This window comes from Pimephales promelas, chromosome 23 (genome assembly GCF_988280905.1).
Source record: "Pimephales promelas chromosome 23, fPimPro1.hap1.1, whole genome shotgun sequence".
Classification (NCBI taxonomy): Eukaryota; Metazoa; Chordata; class Actinopteri; order Cypriniformes; family Leuciscidae; genus Pimephales; species Pimephales promelas.
Window position 1 is genome coordinate 14084308 of NC_142791.1, and position 16403 is coordinate 14100710.

The 16403-nt window shown below is 47.5% G+C and overlaps 1 protein-coding gene across 3 annotated transcripts in view; it reads right to left on the minus strand.

Annotated features, from left to right (window-relative positions):
* The window catches only part of LOC120484926 (interferon-induced very large GTPase 1-like), a 117374-nt gene that overhangs the window by 26350 nt on the left and 74621 nt on the right, over positions 1 to 16403 (minus strand). For 2 of the 3 annotated variants that reach the window (XM_089126232.1, XM_089126231.1), the window contains 3 exons: positions 9797 to 9885; positions 8853 to 9670; positions 6744 to 6825 (listed from right to left, as the gene is read on the minus strand). In XM_089126232.1, the coding sequence (XP_088982358.1) occupies positions 6744 to 6825; positions 8853 to 9670; positions 9797 to 9800 (904 nt within the window). In that variant the 5' untranslated portion in view covers positions 9801 to 9885. The remainder of the gene's footprint in view (positions 1 to 6743; positions 6826 to 8852; positions 9671 to 9796; positions 9886 to 16403) is intronic. The other variant, XM_089126233.1, reaches the window with a different exon arrangement.

Here is a 16403-nt window from a genome sequence, read left to right on the forward strand (position 1 = left end):
CTGAGTCCGCGGCCAATGAGCGGACGGCGCTCGCTCACTGCGTCACAGCCCGCCAAAAGGGGCGTGGCTACAGTGTATAAAGGTCGCTCTCCCAGCTCGTTCGTTGATTCTGTAGCATGAAGCGAAACGCTGGTGGCGCAAGCACGGCCGGGAACGCAATACTCGTTCCCTCATCTAGAGAGAACCGAGGTTACGTTAGGTAACCGATTCGTTCTCTTACGAGAGGTTCTCTCGTATTGCGTAAGCTAGCTTACGCTACGGGAACACCTGGTCAACGCCGTGCGCGCTAAGTAACCACTAAGCATCCCAGGGGAAAACACCGGGGGAATCTATAAGTGGATGAAGATAATATGGCGGCCAGCATAGCGGCCGTTATCATCTAGTGCAAAAACGCCCAAAGGCGGCCGGCGAAGGCGGGCCGTGATGTGTAGGCTAATGCATAAGCACATAGGGGAACACAAGGGGTGAGCCGGTTGTGATGGAACTCCCGATAGTGCGGCTTCTATAGGAGGGCTGTGAGTACTAGACCGCCAGAATTTTAGCCTGTAAGGCTGGAACTTCCAAGTTATAAAATCTGACAAAAGTGGAGGGGGAGGCCCATCCCGCAGCCACACAAATGTCGTGGATGGAAATCCCGCAGGACCATGCCCACGATGAGGCCATGCCTCTGGTGGAATGAGCCCTGATGCCCAGAGGGCAAGGCAGGTCTTTAGCGGCATAAGCAGAGGCAATCGCGTCTACTATCCACCTGGATAGGGTCTGTTTCGAGGCGGCTAGTCCCTTGGTGCGGCCACCGAACGACACAAACAGCTGCTCCGAGCGTCTGAACGCGGCAACGCGTGTAGTGTACACTCTGATAGCCCGAACCGGGCAGAGGCGGTCAGCGTCACGTTCGCTATCGGATGCAGGCAGCGCCGATAGAGAGATCACTTGCGTCCTGAAAGGGGTACCAATCGCTTTTGGAACATAACCGTGTCTAGGCTTTAGAATGACTATGGAGTCACTCGGTCCAAACTCTAGGCACGCGGCGCTCGAAGACAGCGCGTGAATGTCCCCCACACGTTTTACTGAGGCGAGAGCCGTCAGAAGAACGGTTTTTAACGAGAGGTATTTTAGCTCCACGGACTCAAGTGGTTCAAACGGTGGGGCTTTCAGAGCTTCAAGAACTATAGAAAGATCCCAGACCGGCACCGTAGGGGGGCGAGGGGGGTTCATCCTTCTGGCTCCCCTGAGGAAGCGGATGATTAGCTCGTCTTTGCCCAGAGACTGGGCGCGCCAGGGTTCAACGAACGCCGCGACGGCTGCCACGTAAACCTTAAGAGTGGATGGGGACCTGCCCTTATCCAGCATCTCCTGAAGGAACACTAGCAAAGACGAAACCTCGCACGTCCGTGGGTCCAAATTCTTGTCGGTGCACCATTTGGAGAACACAGACCATTTTGCAGCATAGAGCTTTCTGGTAGAATCCGCTCTGGCGTGTTTGATCGTGTTCAAAACCCCTTCTGGCAATTCGACGCGTAGTCGTTGGTCACCCATGCATGAAGCGCCCAGCGCTGTGGATGGGGATGCCAGATCGAGCCGCGGGCTTGAGTGAGGAGATCTGCTTTGATTGGAATGGGCCACGGGGCTGTCTGTGACAGCCGCGTTAGCTCCGGGAACCAAATCTGATTCTCCCAGCGCGGGGCTATGAGGAGCACCGAGTGGCGTGAGTCCCTGATTCTCTGAATGACCTGCGGTAGCAGAGAAATCGGGGGAAAAGCATAGAGCGGGCGGCGGGGCCAATCCTGGGCTAGCGCGTCCTCGCTCTTTGAAAAGAATATTGGGCAGTGAGCGTTCTCTTCTGACGCGAAAAGATCTATCTCCGCTCTGCCGAATAGGCGCCACAGCGTATGGACTGTTTGAGAGTGCAGGGACCATTCTCCGGGGGAGACCAGGTTCCTGGACAGCCTGTCTGGACCGTCGTTCAGATGGCCCGGCACGTGCGTCGCTCTGAGCGAGAGCAGGTGACTCTGGGACCACAATAGGATGCGGCGTGTCAGATGAAAGAGATTCTTGGATCTGACGCCGCCCTGACGGTTGATGTATGATACCACGGCCATATTGTCGGAGCGAATCAGGACGTGGTGACCGTTTATGCGCGGGAGGAAACACAGCAGCGCGTTCTCGACCGCGATCATTTCCAGAAAGTTTATGTGTAGGGAACTCTCGTGGCTCGACCACTGGCCGGCGGCCGGTGAGCCCTCGCAAACTGCTCCCCAACCCGAGTTGGATGCGTCTGTCGAGATAACTTTCCGGCGAGAAAAGGTTCCCATGGTAACGCCCCTCTGAAACCACTCGCTTACTGCCCATGGCTGCAGTGCAGTGATACATGTCTGAGTAATCCTGATCGTCTGGCGGCCCGTCGTCCACTCGTGGTGGGATACGCGGCTCTTTAACCAGAGTTGAAGGGGGCGCATGTGCAGAAGACCCAGCTGTAGCACAGCGGAGGCTGAAGCCATATGACCCAGCATCCTCTGAAGCGATTTCAGGGATGTATGGGTACCCATCTGAAACGAGGCGGCTAGGCGCTGAACACGGCGCGCGCGCTGTGTGGATAAGCGAGCCGTCATAGTGATAGAGTTCAAATCTATTCCAAGGAACGAAATAGTTTGACTGGGCTGGAGAGAGCTCTTTGTCCAGTTGACAGAGAGTCCCAGCGCTTCCAGATGGTTGAGGAGAACTGTGCGGTGCGACAGCAGCTCCGTCTGGGAATCTGCTAGAATCAGCCAGTCGTCCAGATAATTCAGTATGCGCAGCCCCTGACTTCGCAGGGGGGCGAGCGCTGTATCCATGCACTTCGTGAACGTACGGGGTGCTAAGGATAGGCCGAACGGGAGAACGGCATACTGGTAAACTTGGCCCTCGAAGGCGAAACGTAGGAATGGCCTGTGATGAGGGTTTATCTGGATCTGAAAATAGGCGTCTTTCAGGTCTAGAGAGATGAACCAGTCCCCCTGGCGGACGTGCGCGAGGAGTTTCCTGACTGTGAGCATTTTGAACGGTCTCTTCATGAGCGCTTTGTTCAAAGCCCTGAGATCTAAGATCGGCCTGAGGCCGCCGTCTTTCTTGGGAACCAGAAAATAACGGCCGTAAAACCCCGACTCGGTCATAGATGGCGGGACTCTCTCTATAGCGCCCTTCTGCAGTAGCTTGGCTATTTCTAAGCGAAGCGTGTTCATAGCAGCCGGGCTGACAGTGGATTCGAGCCGCACGCGCGAGCGTGGCGGGCGGCGACGAAACTGTAATCGATACCCATTCTTTATTATGCTTAAAACCCACGGGGAGATGCCGGGGATGGCTTCCCACGCTTCGTAGCATGCGGCTATTGGTTTAATGGCGATTTCGCCCTGATTGCTGCACATAGCGGGCTGGACACTGGGTGTGGGCACGCTTATAATGTGGAAGGCAACGGGACTTACACTCAGAGAGGAGTTTATGGGCCGTGAGACAGAGCGGGCAGAGGGGGGACACGCGCACGGGGATGGATCCGCAGGGGGCTCCGGCGGCCTCTGGGAGCGGCGTTTTTTCTTCCGCGGCGAAGTGAGAGGCGGCGCTGGAGCGGTTTTGACCGCCTGTAGTCGAGCCCGCAGGGTTGACAGCGGCAGGTCCTCGCAGTGGTCGCATCCTCCGTTGGCGAGGGCGAGTTCTGCGTGCTCCACTCCGAGACAGAGAGCGCAGATGGGGTGGCGGTCTCCATCCTCGAGCGGAGAGCGGCATGAGCCGCAGGAATTACGAGGCATCTTTAAAAAGACGCTCGTGCTCTTTTAGAATGGAATATAAAAGGATACGCGTCGGATGGCGCTAGCTTGCTGGGCGGCTGAAGGTGGCAGACGGCCGGCTTCCTCAGACTCCGGAGCTCGCTAGACGGTGCCTTCTCAACGACGGCGGCTTCTTCCCAGGACAGCGGATGCGTGTAGCTCGCTGAATGAACAAGAATCAACGAACGAGCTGGGAGAGTGACCTTTATACACTGTAGCCACGCCCCTTTTGGCGGGCTGTGACGCAGTGAGCGAGCGCTGTCCGCTCATTGGCCGCGGACTCAGCGCCGCTCTCCCATAGGTTCGTGCATTCTCTCTGAGCGAACCAATGAGCCGCTAGCTAGCCCGCTCATGGTCTGCCTCAGAAGAGACTGCGTTGACAATGATTACAAAATTATGGAATAATTTTTTGGCTTCAACTTCTCAGCAAAGATGAATCTTTCCCGTAGCGTAAGCTAGCTTACGCAATACGAGAGAACCTCTCGTAAGAGAACCAGGTGTTTCAGTTTCATTGTCCAACCCCTGTAGAAGCACTGAGAGGCCCGGCTCTGTAGGCTTGCTGCCCCCTACTGTGCAACCTTATTACTCCAGAGTAAAAACCTGTCCTCCAAAACCCCTCGGCCCGGACATGGCGGAGGCCCTTGTCCGCTGAATCCTTGAGAACCGGATCTGGGCTTGGTTCCATATGTGTGACCCTACGGGGATCCTATGTGTATATATTCCACGGCTGCTCCTAAGATGGAAGCCCGTGTCTTTCCCTTGGGTTAAGTCATCCATTATTCACATGCAGTACAACCTTTGGGTTAGTCCATATGTGATTCCACTTAACTCTTTGTTAAGTGGTTCCGCAGCGTTCACCTCCCACAGAAAAGGGCACACTTTCCCAGTGTTATCCAATAACCTCACTGTATGGGTTATTACGGAACAACAGTGACAGATACACTCTGTGTAAGCCTCCTCTTGTTGTCCTTCCAGGCAAGAAGGTATAGAGGCTTGCACGGGGCGCTGGATGGGGTGCAGCAGCTGTGGCGCTTTGGTAGGGATTCCTATTGGTCAGTCATGACCTACATTGTAGTGACTGACCGATATGGAACGTCTCGGTTACATATGGTAGCCCTCGTTCCCTGAGGGAGGGAACGGAGACGTAGGTCCCGCTGCTCGTTTAATGCTGCGCTGACGAGCAAATGAGTGCACCATGCAAATGATTGCACGCCAATGTGCATTGGCTTGTTTTAGTTTCACTCGTAAATTGGCTCTCTAGCGAGATTCCTATTGGTCAGTCATTACCTACGTCTCCGTTCCCTCCCTCAGAGAACGAGGGTTACCATATGTAACCGGGACGTTTTTCAGAGGCACACTCCAAACGGAGGGCTACGAGAAAGTTCACAGAATGCATCGCAAATCACCAGCGAGATGGCTTCGCAAACGTTTAAACATTTAAATTTAGAAGCCAGATGACACCACCATGCACTTTATTTACTCTTATAATAATACTATAGTCATTTAAATTGAGAAATTGTATAATAAATTACCTTTCTGAATCAGGAAAGACACATTTCGAGGAAGGAATGTTATAATCATCATGTTTCCTCAAATGTAAGAGCAGCTGCGCTGATTGTCAGTTGCTGTCATGGAGAAATCCTGTAAAAACTCCTTAACAGCAGAGCCATTGCCAACGACTGATAACGTATTGGGTTCATGAAGGGTTGTTCCATTTCATAGGGGAATATTTCAACCTCTTGGCCCTTGTAGCTCTGTTTTAAGGGCCAAGGGATATACTCGAAAACAAGGGGCAGGGCCAAGGGGTGAATTGGGATTGAGCCATAGGCATAGGTGAAAGTGCACCCGCACTGACACAAAAATGCGAGAGACATTCTTGAAATGCCCTGCCCTCCGAAAACAATGGCCTTGAAAGTAACTGAGTTCAGTGTGAGCCCCATATAATCTATTGTCTGCATATGAGAAATGAACATGGCTTGCTTGTTGCAGGCAGCATCTTTGTACAGATAAGAAAATCATCTTTATTTGCCATAATTCCCCTTTTCCCTCAGCAGAGCTATTGCTGCCTCAACTACTTTTGTGAGTACTATTGGAGCTTTACCTAGTCCGAACAAAAGTACCATTAATGAAAACAACAACAACCTTGAAATGGAAGGAATTTGTCTCATGAATTGACAGAGGCAAATACACATCTTTCATGTCTATCGTTGTCATCCAAGTCAAAATGCAAAAGTAGCAACTTTTGATGTGTCAACATCTTTAAGGTATATTTCCTCACATAACTGTCCAGATCACCAAGATCAACATTTTTCTAGGATACTACACCAGATGAACAACTCTGAAAATCTGGGCTGAGTCCCCTAACACTCCTTGACTGCCTTGAAATACAGGCAAACATCTCACAAACTGCATTCTTTAACTGCACCTGACTGTGCTCACACAGGTTACATGAGTGTGCAACTCTGGCAGAAGCATTGCGTTCCCTGACCACCCTCATGTGGGCACTCTGGGCCGGGAGTTGTCTGTAATCCTTCTAACAAGTGGATTGTTAGTTTTCCTGTCATGTTCCCAAGGGGACAGATTTGAGTGACGCACAGACAGAGACCTAGGCTATGGCACTTGTAATGCTGTTATGCACATGTGATAAATAAAGCAATGATACTGCTTTAATCTTCAATTCTGTATGGTTTGATAAAATGGAACAGTAAACAATCCTCTGCAGAGGAGGATCTGACTACTTGGCAACTGAGGAAGATTCACTCATTTTTTCATTTTGACCATGTTGTGGCAGGGCTCAAGGCCTGGACCCTGATGATTGCTGCATAGTGTTTGGCGGAGGTTTTTTTTCACAAATACGGCATATACATTATTGCTATAAAAAGGTAAATATGAAATATAAAGACCAAATATTGTACAAAGTATGAATGAACTAAATTTAGCTTTTACCTTCAACTTCCTGGGGAAATCTAACTGTCTGTGAACAGTTTTCCATCTGGGGAGATCCATTTATCTGTGGAGATATATCTGTCTGTAGAGATTCATAGAGGATGGTTGTGAGTTAACGACATTAGAAACAAGCAGCTCAAAATTATATTGAACAAGATCACTGATCATTGCAGTCTAATCGGAACATTTTGAGCAGCACATTTCAGCACAGATTGTTTTTTAAATCTGCCACTTGATGCAGAGGCTGTTACTGAAGGAAAAAAACAGGTAAATAATTTGACAAAAAACACTTTGTGAGGTAAAGTGTAATAAAGGATTGTATCTCTTTTGTAGGGTCAAAAAAATACATTTAAAACAATGGATGCGCAGCTTCACTGTCTCGAAATGTTGCTTCCAGTACACCAAAAGCCTACTACACATGAAGAGCCTGTCTGAATGGCATATAAAGTCAGAGTCCAAATTTTCCATTTAGTGGTGATATCAAATAGAATTGCTTCCGATGTATAACAAAGTCCCATGCAAACAGTTTAGCACTTGTTGAAGGGTTTGGTCAAAGAAAATGAAATTTAGACCGTGATTTACTCACTCTGAAGTCATCATATGAACATATAACACTCTTCTTTCAGACGATTACAGTTGTAGTTATATTAAAAAACTTACTGGCTCTTCCAAGCTTTAAAATGGCAATGAATGGCCGCTTCTGTTTTGAAGTCCATAAAATTGCATCTAGTCATCATAAAAGTGCTCAACACTGCCTCAGTTTTATGGTTGAAGACTAACCATTGACCCCACGCATAACGTAATGAGGATTGCAGAAGCTCAGAGGAAAGAGCAAAACAAAAGACTGGTCGTGAATTAGAAATTTTAAAGAGGAATGTCGGAGGATTTCTATAGCCTATAATAGAAGCGGGGCTTCAGTTTGTTCCACAGCCCTAATTGATAATATAATTACAAAGAGGCATCTAAGCTTACGATACTCCTACATCCTACGTCATACACGTCACGGGTTACTCTTGTGGCGCAAGACTACTTGCGTAGTAACCGTACTGTCGTCTGGCGAAAGCTAGTTATTTTGGATTATAAAGTTATATGTTTAAAAATATGGGTATTTTTCTTACAAAAACTGATGGCTTCTCTTCAGAAAGCATTTATTAACTATTAACGCCCTATAGCTGTGTGGAGCACTTTTATGATGGACAGATGCACTTTTATGGACTTCAAAACAGAAACGGCCATTTACTGCCATAATAAAGCCTGGGTTCTCCCAAGGTTTTTTCTCCATCCAATCTGATGGAGTTTGGTTCCTTGCCACTGTCGCCTTGCTTTTGGCTTGCTTTGAGCTTGCTCAGTTGGGGTTATTTAGTGTTTAGCAATGTTAGTGATCTGTGTTGTGCTACTTACATGTTATCACTGTGAAGCTGCTTTGATACAATCTGTATTGTGAAAAGCGCTATATAAATAAATGTGACTTGACTTGACTTAAAGCCTGAAAGAGCCAGGACATTTATATATATATATATATATATATATATATATATATATAAAACTCCGATTGTATTTCTCTGAGAGAAGAATGTAATTTACAACTAGGATGGCTTGAGGGTGCGTAAATCATGGGCTAATTTTCATTTTTGGCTGAACTATCCCTTTAAAGCCATTGCTCATTGGGTGCGCACAAGCCTATGGTGTTTAAAATACATGTTTTTCTGTTTCACACTCCCAATCTTTCTGTTCAATAGATGTTGCATTTTTATTAATGTTACACATCTGTCCAACACACACATCTGTGCAATACATATTTTAAATAATCATATTGGGATAAAACTAAAATACACCAAAATCATGTATTTTAAATTTTTGCAGGGACTTTTTGTTTGTGTGTGATTGTGAGAAATCACAATCACTTCTAGATATCATCATTGGCATTGAGGGGGGAGGGGGGGGGGGGGGGGGGTAAATCATCTTAATTAGGAGTGTGTGATCATATTTTCTAGTTGAAATGTCTAAAACAATCAAGTATTAAGATAGTATTTATTTTTGTAAGAAATCATTTTAAAGATTAATTAAATATCATAATCAATTCATAATAAAAAAAATATACCCTCTTACCAACACTGCTGCTTGTGTCTGTTTTCCCTGTTGTGATCTTGCTCCTCCTTCTCCTCCTTCACCTCCTCCTCCGCCACCTCCTCCACCTCCACCAAATAACCATCCAAATAATCCTAGAAATCCGCTGAGTAATCTTCCTCCTGCTGCTATTCCTGCTACTGTTGCTCCCACTGTTCCTATTATTCCTCCAACTGTTGCTCCTGCTACTGAAGCTATTCCTGCTGCTGCTGCTGCTATTCCTACTATTCCTGCTACTACTGCCCCTGCTGCTGCTCCTGCTGCTGCTGCTATTCCTGCTAATACTGCTGCTACAATTACTGCTGCTATGAGTATTTTTTTTTTTGCCCCTTTTATAAATTTCCGTAGCCATAATAGTTGATCTATTGCCCACTGCATGCTATTTGTTGCCCAGTGTAATTGTGTTCTTGCTACTACTACTGTAGTGGCTCCAGCAATTACTCCAGCTACTGCTGATCCGGTTTGTGATTGTGCTCCTGCTAATGATCCCACTATTGAAGCTGCCGTTCCTGCTAGGCCTCCTGCTACTGCACCCGCTATTGCTTCTACTACTACACTTGCTATTGCTGTTACTGGTCTTGTTTTTGCTTCCCATTGGGATCGCAAAACTCCTACTCCTGCTCCTGCCGCCGCTCCTGCAATTGCTGCTGCAACTGCTCCTGCTATTGTATCTACTATTGCTGTTGTTCCTGCCATATGCATTACTGAAGCAACTGCAGCTAATGTCAGTGCTGTTTTCACTGTTGTCTTTTTCCATGTTTTTGATTGCAGCGGTGATTGTAGATTTGCCTTTTCTTTTTCTATTGAAAAAAATAAAAAAAGGAATAAGAACCAGTATCACTAAATGTCATTACAAATCTTAAAATATGCTTGCTAGTATGTAAAATATTGATGTTATTTAGAAACAATTTCCTGGTCATAATTACCCATGTTGGTTGATTTTACATCAGGATATGATGACCAAGTTCTTCTAATAATCAATCTTGTCAGGTTCACATCTCAGGATCCATTTAGCCTAATTTAAAGAGACATTACAATATATGACATCCAAAACATAGTAGCTGAACCATTGGGTTATGAATATATAATAGTTGTAATATCTGCCACCTGGTCATTCCCTTCACCCACCACATGAGGGAGATGTCACCAGAAAACAGGCTCGGCATCTCAATGTGCACACCCAGCAAACACAGAACGTTCCCGAACGGTCCCATGAGGTTATTTTTTGGGGAACCAAACAAGAACATTATAGGAACGTTCCATGTAGGTTATTTGTAGGTTCCATTTTTATAACGTAAGGAGAATGTTCCGGGAACGTTCCATTAACCTGGATGCTTGAAGACAGGACAGTCTGCGACACATGTAAAAGCAAGCACCCAACCTGTTTGCATGAAGACCGGGACAAGGATGATGGAAAGAAAGATCACAGAGATGATGAGAGAAAGGAGAGTTGGAACCAAGCCAAAGAGAAAGAGAGGTCAAAGGAAAGGACGGATTCAAAGCAGTCAAATGGAGCTTCTAAAGAAGCCACCTCTAACCGTGTGGTGCAAAACATGAATGGAATGGTCTAGCGTTATTCCACTGTGGTTGTCAACAACAAGTAGCCCAGAGAATGAGGTTCTCGTATATGCTTTATTGGATAACCAAAGTAGAAAAGGCAGATGGTCTGGACACAGAATCCTGTGACAGGAGTGTCACAGTCCTCGTCTGCACCTGTCTGTGTTTGTCTTCACTACACTTCTAGGATCCTCTTGTCTCCACACCTGTACTCACTCCCTCAATCATCCACCTGTTCATCGTTATCATCATCTGTTTCACCTGTCTTCACCTTGTTATGTTTGATTCATGCTTGTATTTAGTTTGATTCGGTTCAGCCTGTCCTTGTCGGTCGTTGTTAATGTTACAATGAGTTTTGAGAGTGTAGCTTCTGCCTACCTGTACCCGTTTTGATTTTAAGTAAATCTTTGTATTGGAGCTTTTTGCCTCAACCTCTCTACACCACAGCCGTAACAGAACGACCGACCAAACAGGATAATGGTGGAGGACGCAATATACTCGTTTCTCTTTGACCAGAATGGGGCCTCACTGGAGGAATTCGTTGAGGTTTATCTCCACCTTCACCAAGACATCTTCTGTGAGGAAGATTTCCTTAAGCAGCGGTTCTGGAGTGGTCTGGATGATCCGTTAGCCCAGATACTGCTGCTCGAGGACCTAAACCTGCCATTCTCTGAGTTTCTGGACAGGGCGCTTTGGGTCTGTGGTTCATCCCTCACGGTAACACCCGTCCAGCCCAAGACCGTCCAGCCAGAGTCTCGTCCCGCCGAGACAGCCCCGCCAGAGTCTCATCCCACCGAGACTGCCCAGCTAGAGTCTCGTCCCGCCGAGACCGCCCAGCCAGAGTCTCGTCCCGCCGAGACCGCCCAGCCAGAGTCTCGTCCCGCCGAGACCACCCAGCCAGAGTCTCATCCCGCCGAGACAGCCCCACCAGAGTCTAATCCCACCGAGACAGCCCCGCCAGAGTCTCGTCCCGCCGAGACAGCCCCGCCAGAGACTGTTGGTTACCCGGCTGCCACTAATCCAGGGATTTATCCCAAATATTTTTTTTTTGGGTGGCCCTATGGCCCAGCAAGGCCGCCTGAAGGGTCTTCACCGCCGTGGCTGTCTGAAGGGTCTTCACCGCCGTGGCTGCCTGAAGGGTCTTCACCGCCGTGGCCGCCTGAAGGGTCTTCACCGCCGTGGCCGCCTGAAGGGTCTTCACTGCCGTGGCCGTCTGAAGGGTCTTCACCATCCTGGCCACGCCCTCAGCCTGCTCCGCCACCTCCTGCTCCGCCCTGGCCACGCCTTCAGCCTGCTCTGTCACGCCCTCAGCCTGCTCCGCCCTGGCCACGCCCTCAGCCTGCTCCGCCACGTCCTGCTCCGTCCTGGACACCCAAGGGTTCGTCTGATCCGCCCTGGCCATGCCCACGTCCTGCTCTGTCCTGGACACCCAAGGGTTCGTCTGATCCTCCCTGGCCACGCCCACATCCTGCTCCACCCTGGACGCCCGAGGGTTCGTCTGCTCCACCCTGGCCATGCCCATGTCCTGCTCCGCGCTGGCTGCCTGAGGGTTCATCTGCTCTGCACTGGCCACGCCCACGTCCTGCTCCGCCCTGGACGCCGAGGGTTCGTCTGATCCGCCCTGGCCGCCTGCACTTCCTGATCCACCCTGGAGGCTTCCTGTCCCTGTTTGGCCACGCCCTGGCCAGCCTTCAGGGTGCCCACCCTTCTACCCCTGTTCTACAGCGTGAGGTCACGCCTACTGGGAGGGGGGGGGGGGGTAATGTCACAGTCCTCGTCTGCACCTGTCTGTCTTTGTCTTCACTACACTTCCTAGGATCCTCTTGTCTCCACACCTGTACTCACTCCCTCAATCATCCACCTGTTCATCGTTATCATCATCTGTTTCACCTGTCTTCACCTTGTTATGTTTGATTCATGCTTGTGTTTAGTTTGCTTCTGTTCAGCCTGTCCTTGTCGGTCGTTGTTAATGTTACAATGAGTTTTGAGAGTGTACCTTTTGCCTGCCTGTACCTGTTTTGATTTTGAGTAAATCTTTGTATTGGAGCTTTTTGCCTCAACCTCTCTTTATCTTTACACCATATGTGTCAAACTCAAGGCCCGCGGGCCACAACCGGCCCGCAAATGAATTATCTTTGGCTTGCATGACAAAATGTATTTATTTTTAGAGCTGGCCCGCCGGTATATCGGTTGAAATTACGTGGGAGCGAGTGGGAGCTGAGCACATAGAGAGAGCGCTGTGTGGTTGCACTTTGTCACGTGACAAGCGATGATGCGTCACCATGGAGGCACTCATGTGAACAACAGCATGGATCACACTGTTTATGTACTACGGAACACATTGTTGCACTAAAAAAACACAGAAAAAACCTTGGTAGGTGTGAAATCTTAAAGAGTAGGACTTACCAAGCAGGAGAGAGAGTAATATTTTGACAAACTAAAGTTAATATGTGGTAATGAGCTTGCTTCTCTTGCCCGTACTGCAATTCTTCCTTCTTTCTTATTCCGACATAGGCTATGCTCAGATTGTCAGTCCAAAAAGCACATGAAATCCGTTTCAAGCTACATCCATATGTGGTTTGAAATCCTTTTCAAATACCAGGACATATGCCTCAGTCTGAACGATCGGATTTCGGAAGGATATGCGACTCTCACGCCACATAAAATGTAAACATCAGTGGTTGTTAGAGGAGACTTGCTGCAAGTCGCTGCCGAAACAATGCTATGTTGTTGCAAAGTGCTGGACGAGCAGAAAAATATTATTTCTGAAACTGGCACAGACAAGAGCGTGAAAAAAGCTGTAACGTTGCATACCAATATAGTCCAGCGCGGTGGTGGCTACACATATCCATGTTGCAAAAATTAAATAAGAAAACATCTCTATTGCAAATTCAAACCCCTCCATCAGTGTCAATGTCGGTGCCGTATTGCCCAAGAGCTGCATGGACTCCAGTCGGATGTAAAGATAATCGGATTTGGACTGACAGTATGAATGTAGCCCTAGTTAATACGTCAACATTTTAGCCATAGTCAAAGCTTCATTTACACGTGGCTGATGCTCTGCCTCTCAACCACAAACGCCTTCTTTCATCAGTTTTTTGCACTCTTCTCTTTAACTTTTGGCAGTCTATAGAACTCAAAAGGTATTTTCCCCGATGCGGCAGATTAGTATAGACCAAAACTTGACCATTTTTCAGCAGAAATAATCAGCCAAATTTGAGAGTCCGTTCAGTTCAATGGCATTGTTTATGTTATGTGCCTCCGAAATGGCCGACTTCCGGATTGATGACGCATCGTGAAAACCCTATAATCAACTAACTCTCTCCCCCCCCCAAAAAATGGCTAAACAAAAGGTGGACTTTCATTTTTGCATTTTTTTCTTTCTCTTGTAATAGTACATTTGATTTTCCTTTGAAGTAAATAACTTTTGTAAATAACCATAATAAATTAGTGAAACTGATTTTATTTATTAATTTTATTTCCTAATTAATGTTGTTTTATAGGCAATAATATATAGGCCTTGTTGTTTTCAGGTTCATAATAATAATACATTGTTTCAATAAGTTTTCAATAAACGTTTAACCTGTCTGGCCCTTGACTTATAGCAATTTTTTAATCTCGGCCCACTGTGTATTTGAGTTTGACACCCCTGATCTACACCACAGCCGTTAAAGGTGCATTGCGCAACTTTTCATGTTAAAAATAGCCGTTTTCTAACCCATACATGCTTAAACAATCGCCTGATGGGCTGAATGAGCCCTTCTTTGATCACTGCGATCGCCTCTATAACCCTGTACAGTGAAATATATAAGAGGGATTCGGGCTCAAATCTGAGACTGGGCGTGACGTCATGCGCGTTCACGCTCGCCTGGCTATGTCTGGCAGGTTCGTGTAGCTATTCGCCGCCGTTCTCCGTATCAGAGAAGACAACTCGAGCGACACAACTCTAGTCAGCTTTCCACAAAAGTAGACGATGGATTCAAAGGGGCTGTTTACACCTGGTCACTTCATGTGTCTTCTGTGATCGGATAGCTATTCGATCGTGAAAAGACCAGGGTGTAAATGCCCTCCGAAACGCATTCGAGACGGATTTGAATTCGATCGCTCAAACCACTTGAGGACGTGGTCTGTGCCGTATTCCAGACGAAACTGGACAAGTGTAAATGCATCTGGTTGTTGAAACCAAGCTATATGTCATGATATTTTAGTCATATATGACGACGCGCATCACCTGAGCAGCTGAGCTGAGCCCCTTCATCAAGCGCCGCAATCTATCGCAAATCAAAGTGAATTAGTGAAAGTAAGTCGCAGACGCTTAACACTACCATCTTCATTAAAAGTAAAGAAATGAAATGATCTTACCAGTTCTGTTGCCGATCTCTCTTATTGCTGTCTTTGCTGATTTTGAAATTAGCCGATGATTAATAAAATCCAGCTCATATCTGTTGCTTTCGGTGACGTGCACTTCATTAAATCTGTATATGGCGCGGAAAGAGACCGGCTTGTAGCTCATTACAAACCCCAACGCAAACTCCACGTGAGACAGAAAATAAAACTTCTGTCTGTCCAGTGCCATGCGTCGGAATAAGACGAGAGTCAACATCGGGAAGCTTTCAACAAACGGAGAGATCTCCGGTCGTCTCTAGGGCTCAAACGGGTCATAGCCTATACAAAGTGATAACTGAACGTGTTTCCATAATAATTCAATCATAAGTGGATTCAGTAAGCACAGGGAGATAGATGGAAACAAAAACCGAAGTTTTCTACTACCCCCGTTTCCCCCTCTCACACAAGTGTGTAATTTACTCGAATGCCTTTCCTTTCATATATTTTAAATGACTTGCAGATTTATTACTGTATTACCTCATTATGACTGTAACAAAAGATGTGTGCCGCACAGTGTGCGGCTGATGCTCCGTTTATGAACAGCTCGTGCAAACGTGCGTATGTGTGTGTGTGTTCCTCCATGAACGCGCACAGCTCTGGTTGCAGTTTCGCTTGTCGCCAGAGGGGGCGTAGTTCTGCAAAAACTCAGAGACTTGCGTTTAGCTCCTTTAACAAGGAGCCAGTGCAACTAAAACTCTCAACATTGTCATCTAGAAGTACAATCATTCCAAGTCAGAAGGTAACTGGGTTGCAGATCAGAGGTAACCTATTCAAGAGACTTTATTCCTGTCAATATAAGTCACATTCCCACACCTAAGACAGCAAGAGCATGGCCTCATCTAGAGAATCTTGCAGAAGAGATAGCTCATTTAATAGACTGTGACGTTGGTCTGCTTAGGTTACAATTGTTCTCAAGCTCTGTTACCCAGAGAAATTGTGTCAGGCAGACATGAGGAGCTTTTTGCTCAAAAAACGTCTCGGTTACGGATGTAACCCTCGTTCCCTGAGTAGGGAACGGAGACATTACGTAAGAAGTGACGGAGAATGGGGGTTTCGCATAGAAAGCCAATCCTCTTCGAGTATTTAATAATGAGCCAATGGCATGAAATGCCTTGGGGCTGCGGAATTTGCATAGCGTCACTCCGCCCCACCCCGTGGGTATAAAAGGAGGAAGTGAACGCAACCGCAGTATGTCTTCGCTGAGGAGCCAAGACTGAACTCCGGCGTCTACCCAGCGGTACAGCAGAAGTGGCAAGGAGACGTAACGTCTCCGTTCCCTACTCAGGGAACCAGGATTACATCCGTAACCGAGACGTTCCCTTTCGTAGTCACTTCGAGTTACGTCAGAAGTGACGGAGAATGGGGGTCTGTGCCATCACGCCATCTTCCAGCTGTCTTCCAGTGCCCAGCGAAAGTCTGGACTCCTGAACTTACCTTATAACCAGGAGATCCTACTTTAACACAGGAATACCAAGGTCCACTGGGAAGCATATCCCGGGAGGGACATGCAACAAAATGCCTACCGAAGGGAGGACTTAAGAATACACATATGGCTGTGTTAGGGACTACATATGGAGATCACTGGAGCAC